Source organism: Cynoglossus semilaevis, chromosome 1, assembly GCF_000523025.1.
Source record: "Cynoglossus semilaevis isolate Cse_v1.0 chromosome 1, Cse_v1.0, whole genome shotgun sequence".
In the NCBI taxonomy this organism is placed as follows: Eukaryota; Metazoa; Chordata; class Actinopteri; order Pleuronectiformes; family Cynoglossidae; genus Cynoglossus; species Cynoglossus semilaevis.
The window spans coordinates 31,215,905-31,225,150 of record NC_024307.1 but is presented as its reverse complement, the minus strand read 5'-3'; the positions used below and the strand labels follow the sequence as shown (position 1 = coordinate 31,225,150).

Below are 9,246 nucleotides of genomic sequence, written 5' to 3'. Positions count from 1 at the left end.
TTTTTTTTTTGGATAAAGTCAGATGATGGGGTCAGTGGTGTAATGGAGCTGTAATGGAAGTATGCAAAGACACCTGAAATTTATACAGTATATACCACCCACTGCAGCCACTACGCTGACCCCGGCTAACCAGATTGACCTCAAGAACCTCAAGACTAATAAACCGACCTCAGTTCAACAACAGCAAAGAAATGACCACAACAAACGCCATGACTGCAGGCCAACAACCACCCTGACCACAGTGAATGCCCCCCTGCAGTTTCTCCGTCACCAACTGAAACATGAGTCCAGCATTAAATCCAGAACACTCTCTCTGTTCATAGTGAGGTTCACACTCACAGCTTCAGCTGGACTTCCTCATCTTTACTACATTTTACTACAGCTTCATTGGCAGGTGATACAATTCCTTTAAAAATCCCCAGGTGCTAATGATTCTATGTAGCTAACTGGTCAAAATGTCGCACATTAAGTTAAGCACTAGTAGAGTAGTTCTCAATTATTTTCTGTCATGCCCCCCTTGGGGACAGAAATGTTTTTACGCCCCCCCCCCCTTCCGACCCACACCCGCAAACTGAAATACTATTGAGAACCTGATTACATGTTTATTTTATAGCTGTACAAACGACTGTATAAGTTGCTGCCACCTAGTGACTGGAGGCTTGTTATCATTCAAGCATTACAGCAGTGGTACACTTGCTGTAATGCTAGTCCAGCATGCTATATTCCATTGAAGGCCCTTCACGCTCCCCACCACCCCCCAGTGGGGCCTACTCCACTAATAGAGAATTAAGTAGATCATACACAGAGACAAATATATGGTGCAAATAGTACTATTGTACTCTGTTCATTTTATATTGAAGGACAATGGGAGGCAATACTACTTGGGAGACTACGTGGAAGACCAGGTTATTTGTTTTGAAACGAACGTGAAGGAATACCACACCACGGCTAGTAAATATGGACCACACAGCAACGAACCTGACTGGGATAGGGAAGTAAATAACGCACTAGGAGACTGTAGGGGAGCTGCTATGAAAGATGATTTTGCGGCAGCAGACTGAAAATGGTGTCGGACATCATTGAAGCATTTAAAACTAATTTTACTTTAAATACACAAGGAAAAATAAAAACCTGTAAGACTGTACACCTGTCGTTCCTACAACAAACAATGCAGAAAATTGCAGCGTGATGCTGCTTTTAATATGACGCTACATGAAAGGTTGACCTTTCCATTGCACCTGACTTCAATAAAGCACTCATTAGGAGCCTAATTAGAAATGAATCGCTCCTTAATCACCAGGAGGGAACAATAAGATGATAATAACAAGACACTCCACCGTCACCACGGAGGACAAATGTCAGCTGATCAAGACACCAAACAGGCACATGGGGTTTACACTGTGGGAGATCGTAGCATGACAAGTGTAGTGTGTTGTTGAGTGGGAGCCTTTCATAATCAGGAAGAAAACTAAAAACTGTAAACTGCAAGGGCAGCTGATGGCTGGTTTTGTATCTGCTTCCTTTTTTGATAATAAAAAAACAATCCTCTTCTTCTATTTTATTATTTTCTTTGACTAATGCAAAACATGCTCATAACAATGCACAGGATTCTCACACAACAGCTTCATGCACTTATTGATTTTTGGGAGTAGCATCAATACACGCCATCGTATTGATTGGATAAACTGCTGAAGCTGAACTATTTTTATAATTGGAATTTTTACTTTCTACAGTGGAAGCGTCTTGTACAAATCAATGAGTCAGTCGATCCCTCCACGGACATAAGATGTTAATGTGGAATTGTTCATGAAATCTTAAAACTATTATTTATTTATTGCATATAATTTTACTTTGTTCGTCAAAGCATGAAAGGCAGAACAATTAAATACCTTCCAGTAAATACCTAGCAGATGGGAATGAAAACTAAAAAAAAAAAGATAATCATATCTGTTGAAGGTGATTATTGAGTTGTTTTTCTTCAGTTCCTGCCAGTATATCAGTGTTGTCTTCAACTAAACAGGCCAAGATTTTAGTCAATTATGCTGTCAATTAAACTAGAAGATTTAATTTCGTTAAATATACTTTTTGTTTTCGATTTTAATTTCGTTAAATATACTTTTTGTTTGGTGGGGTTTTTCCTAATGATATATATGTGCCAAAGCCCAAAAAAGGTTAGGAAACACTGCTCCACTGTTCTATTAATGACCATCAAAGCAGGAAATGATGGGTATTAACCCAATCACTGCAAGGTTCATGAAATGTAGGGCATATAGATTTAATCCAAAAAAGATCATGCAAACAATAATTAGTGATCCGATTAAACAATTGTACCGTAAGACTTAATCCACGCCTCATGAAGCGAACCCACCAAGCCACTCACTGCCGTCTCCGGCAGGTTAACAGTCTTGTGTTCCATGCAGACTTTATATATGTGTGCGTGTGTATATAACATGTCTGATTGTTTCTTTTGAACAGCCAGATGTCGCGGACTAGAAGCCCAGCAGGGGTCTCTTATTTCATTAGATCAGTCAGCCGACCAAATGTCAGAGATTAAAACTCAATGACAATGGGTTGATAGAAACAGCTTTTTATTTATCATCAGCAACATAAAATAAACTGTTGGATTCATTTACATCTTAACCTACATCTATATAAGCACTTGTTTTGGTCACTATGTCTTCTCGTCCTGTAATGTTTGTATAATTACTAAATCTGACAGGTGGTTCTATTATGACTGGTTCATTAAAAACATTGTAAACTGTTGAAGTTGTGGATGTTAACGCATGTGTTTTGCCTTTGTGTCGCAAATGTAGAAGACATGTCATCACAGAGGAGACTCAGGGATCATGCACATGTTATATACGCCTCAATGAGACCTGGGCACTGGGCAGAACAAAGGGCGGTCAGTGTGAGACCACAGAACTGTTGCACACAGTTTTCTCCACATAGCACTCAAGAGTAAAACTTTAAACTTAAAGCAGGAAAGACGAGAAGAAAAACACTATTGGAACTTCCTTTATTGGGATAGTAATACCTATACAACATTGTCATGATCACACTGGATACATGTTAACTGTATAACTGTGTAAAATCATTTATACAGGTTATTCTATCCATAAAGAAATGAATCGTGTACTTTGTCTATGCACTATTAATTTAGTTCACAAACTTCACTCCTTGAGGTGCTTGAGGTTTGGTTTGAGAACAGAACAAAGTAACAGATAAAGCTCAAAAAACAATGTCAAAAAGAGAGTCCTGGTAGGTTCTGTATTAATCTCTCACCAACGTCATGAGGTGGCTGATGTGTTGCAAAGAGAAGATATGCCTTATGTCCAAGCACAGCGGCTGCTGAGGTTACTCACACGTTGGAAAACAAATATGTGGAGTCATCACTGCTTAGATAGTCAACAGTCACAACTGTTGTCCAGTTTTTATACTTCAACAATAACTAGACAGGATATATATATATATATGTATATATATATGTATATATATATATACATATATATATATAAACATAATATGCTTATTGCTTCAAATGAAAACAGAAACGTATAAAAGAAACTGTGAATAAAATTTCTCAGTAGTACCTTCTTCTTTAACCCATCAAAATCATTGTCCCACAGCCAAAGTATTACAAAACATAAAATCACAAACCTGAATTCTTTTTACATAAAAAAATAAACTATCGACGTAAACGTGAGCAACTTGACGAGAGGTACAGATAAAACATAAGCGTCTCATACAAATCACGTCAATTGAAGACTTTTGAAAAATTAGTGCATACTGTGAAAATCAACCTTCAAACACTCGGTGGAACAGGCATTTCCTGAAAGACAATTGCAACACTTCTTTAGCTTGTATGAAGACTGACGCAGTGATGTGTACCATGAGTGTGACACAGGCACTTAAAACTATACAAATATTGCATTTCACCCAACCCACAGAAAGCTTTGTATGCGTACACAGACAACCACACTTGTATTACTTTAAAGTAAAATCTGTGTGTGATGCAGATATACTCAGTACCACAGTTACAGTTAGAAAATCCTACGTGTTGCCGTGCAGTGTTGCGTGTCAACTAGCAGCCTGCTACATGAACCAGTCATCCAGTGTATGGGTTTGTAGACTAGACTAGTCAAGCTGCAGTGTAAATAACATCCAACAGTTGTGTCAGCAGCATGAAACCACACACATATGTTCAAAAAGCCATTGTACACATTTTAGAGGTACTAGTTTTAAATTACAACAGACACTTTCTACAAGCTCAATAGCTTCAAAAATATGAATCTACAGCAAGCCAGCTTTAGCATAAAATATGCTAATGCTACCTCTACAACAATGGTAAATTTCTAGTCTGTTGGGAGCGGTTGTTCTATATAAACAGATATGCAGAATATCAATCGTTGAGATTAGCTTTACATTAGGAGTTTGTGTCATTATATAAATCTTAGCAAATCAAACCCTGGATGTAGATTGTTTTTGTTACGGATATGTTAAACAAATAAGTGGCAATTGGTGATTCTAAAAGTTTTCCATAAAGTTCATGTCACTCTTTTCAAAAATTGGTAAAAAAAACACAAAGATCCAGACAGCAACTGATTAGCCATAAGATGATTTCAAATTTAAAAAATATTTAGTGCTGTTGGGAGTTTGTGCCTCAGCTCAAAAAAGGCAATCACTAATTCAATGAAAAATGTTTTTTTTCAATTGCTAAAAGAAAACTTGCTGCTTGTTATTATTAGCACAGGCCGTATATAGAAAATGGATGCAGCCATTCCATCTGAAAGACAGCATCCCACATTGTAGCCCAAGGTTAGAATGGAAGTACTAGCAGAAGAAAAGGCTACTTGGTTTGAAACAGTTTATGGTCTCAGCAATAGGTTCTGGTCTGCCTTAAAAAGAACATGATGACAAATTTAACTAATTATAATTGTTAATAATCTAGGACGTACTGTATAAGGAGATATGTTCCAGCTGTCAATCAACTCTCAGCGCCAAATGGCTACATTCATTTCTTATGTACGATCTATGGTTATCACTCGACTTCATTCGCCTGGTACTTAGGCCTTAAAACTTCATAGATAAAAGGATCAAAAACCATAAAACATTTGTGTTTCATCATGTATTCCACAAGATCAAATGATGATTCACAGGAAAGTGTATAACTGGACGATCCACTGACCAGTAGACATGTCATAAATAAAGTTTACCTAAAAGAGGCACAAACTTCAAAAGATTGCCTTTCCTAAAGACCACCCTCGCACTAGTTCTGTCTGTGGCTGATTAAAGGTCAGTAGTAAAGGCTCTTTTTAGTTAGAGTAACCTGAGAGGGGTCCCTTTCGTCAGCTGATTTCAGGTGAAGTCTTCCATCCTTCTGTAGCAATGAGCCATTAAAGCAGTTTCCATTCGCTTAAAATACCAGTCACAGTGAGTTAAAAAAAAAAAACGTTCCCATCATTCCTAAAGGTGATTGCTGACCCTGCTTATTGCCAGTCTGTGTCCCAAGGAGACAGGAAAAATAAAAAATTAAACACTCACAAGGACACAAAAAATTAAAAGCTTCCAGAATCCACGGACATCAAAGTATCCCAAAGCATGATTGAAGGTGGTGGAGGCGAACAGATGGATTCTTTAAATGTGCATACGGTGTTTCATCGCGGCAGCCTGGAGCACGAGGTAGTGTAGTGCTGCCAACCTACACATGGGAGCGGAAGTGGTGGCTGGCTTGGAGCGCCTGCCTGCTTCGGAGTGGGAGGAACCAGAGCAGTTTCCAGTGAGTGCCACAGACCTCAGCTAGAGCCCACTGCCAGGATCGGTTTGAGCCATAACTGATGGACACAGAAGAAAGAAAAATCAACATTTGATCCCAGATATGTTTTTTTTCTCTTTCACCCACACTTTATTTAGAAAGAAAAATAAACATTTCTGCTTGATAAAAAAGCCTAAACATGTGCGCAATTAATTCAATACATTAAATAAAGTTTATTTTATTTAACCCCACGGTTTAACTTGGAACTGAAAACAATTATTCTATATGTCTGAAATAAACTTTAGACCTATGACCCACTACCTGTGATACACTAAGTCATACTGTATATCATGCTTATTTTTATTGCTAGAGTTAGCAGATGATCAACTTTATATGTGAGTGTAGTGTAAAAACTCACACTTCATTTGAGAACTGAGACATCTTCTCAATTGTGGTAGTGTCCTGTAAAAAGGGAAGGAAAATGCACAGGTCATTGCAAAATCAGTGAATGATTTTAACAGAGTCTAATTCATTTAGGGCTTCCCTAATTTGACACATGATCTACCACAACCATGTTAGCCTTTTAACTGCTTAGTTATGTCATGAGGAATAAAATCTTACAAAATAAGAATACAATTGTTCCCATTCAGTACCACAAACCCCGAACTTGTCAATCTTTGTTAAACAAAGCACTATTTTTTATATTTGTCTACAATGTCAACAGATTTTATCTAACTTTGCTGTGCTGCTCAGTATTTATTAGCTGTCCGTTGTAGCTAATTAAATTAAAACACAAGTTCTACCGAAGGGAAACCCCTTGTAGATAAATAAATCAGTGTGCTTCTTTTTTTGTTTGTTTTGTTAGCACATACAGTGCAGGTGTGCCACTTTGTCAAGGTCATAGACAGTCGGTCTTCTGATTATCATTCACTCACAGACAGGACTCCTGTCATCTGGGTGTAAAACAATGTCGTCATCCCACCAAACATCACCACACCCATGAGTGCTGAAACTCGCAGTAGAGCCAGTTCATGCTGGGTTGTAAACTTTTCCTGAAAGTGGAAAAAAAACAGTGACACAATCAGTATTGCTTGTTTTAATCAGATGAGGTTTTCTAATTGAAGTTAAACACAGTGTTATGGCTTTTAGACAATCAAATCACAGTGGAACATACCTGATCTAGTTCTGTCAGTGGTTGGAAGTAGTAGTACTGGCAGAAGTCTAGCAGCAGGGTGAACAGACTTAGAACCTGAGTGTAGAAACAGAGCTGCAGGAACAGCCAGTGGTTGTCCTCACCCACACAGTTATTGATCCTGGAAATACACTTGATTTAGCAAAAACTCTTCATAATGATTACTGAAAAGTTGCTGTAAAGACCTAAAAAACTAATAAAAATAAAAGCAACAATGTTGATGCTCTGAGTGTTTTTTATACCATGGACAGTGGTGGTCCATCCTGCGTACACAGTGGCCACAACGACTGCAGTGGTGGGACCGCTTAGGTCTCATCAAGTTACACTTATTACACAGCTCCCAGTGCTCACGCTCTGTGACAGAAATGCTAAATTAATCTTTATTTACAGGTAAAACTAGTACTAGATCACACCAGAACACAATGACAACAACATTTTTATTTTTTCTGGAGGAACATTTAGCTAATATGACTATCCTTTTCTTATTTACAGGTTACTACAGGAATTCATTGTCAAAACATGCACATAAAAACTGTAATAGATGATTCTTTCTGGCATAAGTTAACTGAGTGAGTGTCATTGTTTTCACACCAGAGTGTGGTATGTGGGGGTCTACAGGAAGACGTCCAGGATCTGCAGTAGAAGCCCTGACCAGGGCTGCCAGGCAAAGTGCTGATGCTATGTAATAACCTGTGGAAAACACGAAATGTTGAATAACATAATAAGGCAGAATAATAAGGCAGTTGATCTTAAAACCTGTCAATCAACATTCCAACAATTGACAAGAAATTGATGTGGGTTGAATAAAAAACCTACAAACAACCATGGCCCACGGAATGTGTCCTTCTTTGTAATGTGGAAGCAGGACCAGCTTTGGAATGAAGAATGTGTTGTACAGCCAGATCCCAAACACCATACTGATGCACAGCCAACCCATGGGGTCAACCACGAAGTGTAGTCGAAGCTTCATTGCTGCCTCTAGGGAAACCTGTATTGTAAAAGCACACAACACATGTCTTATCAATGTCTGGTATTGCAGGTAGGATTTAAAAATGATGTGTGAAAGAGTCAGTAAAAGGTTTAAAAACAGTCGATTCAATTATGTCTTGGAACTGTACTTCAAAAAGGCACAACATGGCATTTTTCCACAGCACAACATGACTTTCCTCATTTCCTCAATTGCAAAATATAACTGTGTCACAGTGTATGTTGGTTGAAGTTGTTTCATTTTGATTTTGTGTCAACGTATTAGATTTATTACTAGTCATATCACTGAAAAATAATGAAAATAAAGTTTAAAAATGTTTTGGGAAACCTCCTTTTTTTACAAATGCTATTAAGGCATGCCATGTATTATAAGTTGTGGCATAGTTTATGTTCAAAACTTAGCAGTTCAGTATTAAAGAAGAACAAATATGTCCTTAACTTGATTTGTTGAAAGTATACCACACTGTATAAAAAACAATCAGAGTATTTCAAACTGAAAACAACGGTATACCACACTGTATAAAAATCAGAGTATTTCAAACTGAAAACAACTCAAACCTCCACACCAATAGTAAAACAATGCCTTGCAACAACCAATCTAAAACCTTGGTTCATGTACTATGTTATCTACAGCCGAAACCCTGAAACAGGCCTAACCACTGTGTAATAAAGCAGGTACTATACTCAGGATAAACAGGTCGCCTCACACAGACTTTGATGCGTGCGTTAAATACAAGCTTCGAATAAACTACATCAGCATGTTTCATATCAGAACGACGATTACAAAACCTGGTTAATGTTCAGCCTCGCCAGCTCCATCATTTATAGACCTGATTACACTGACAGTAGGGATGGGCTTGGCTCAGTAACTGAGCTGTTAGCAAACCCATGCAGGCGACACAAACTCCAGCTTTTATATACATAATTTCACTAAAACATCTGAACGACATGTGTTATAAACATTACCATAAACAAAAAACACTTACTTTTTATATCGGTCCTATTGAGCGCACGTATTGTATCACAGCAGCCACTTCCTCATCCGAGCCTCCTGCGGGCTGGACAGGACCAATATTTTGTTACCTGCAATAATGGAGAAAACTTCCGGTTGATTTGAGATTCCAAAATAAAAAACATGATCGGTTAAACAGTGGGGAATTTAGATTACATTTGAATTTAGAATATTTACCTGAAACAGTAAGAGAGAACAGGGATAATAATAATGTTAATAAAAATAACAAAACATGAAAAGCAACAAAAAGAAAGTAAATGGAAAAGTAAAAAATGAAAAGAAGTAAGAAGAAGAAATACTTAT

At 37.7% G+C, this 9,246-nt stretch overlaps 1 protein-coding gene across 1 annotated transcript; it reads right to left on the bottom strand.

Moving 5' to 3' along the window:
* Positions 1 to 2,999: 2,999 nt before the first annotated feature.
* Positions 3,000 to 9,230, bottom strand: zdhhc21 (zDHHC palmitoyltransferase 21). Its single transcript, XM_008326127.3, has 9 exons — positions 9,121 to 9,230; positions 8,918 to 9,014; positions 7,761 to 7,932; positions 7,536 to 7,634; positions 7,187 to 7,298; positions 6,927 to 7,065; positions 6,688 to 6,804; positions 6,171 to 6,214; positions 3,000 to 5,831 (listed from the first exon to the last, which is right to left on the bottom strand). The coding sequence occupies exons 3-9, from the start codon at positions 7,912 to 7,914 to the stop codon at positions 5,699 to 5,701; spliced, it is 798 nt and encodes a 265-aa protein (XP_008324349.1). The 5' UTR covers positions 7,915 to 7,932; positions 8,918 to 9,014; positions 9,121 to 9,230; the 3' UTR covers positions 3,000 to 5,698.
* Positions 9,231 to 9,246: the final 16 nt, after the last annotated feature.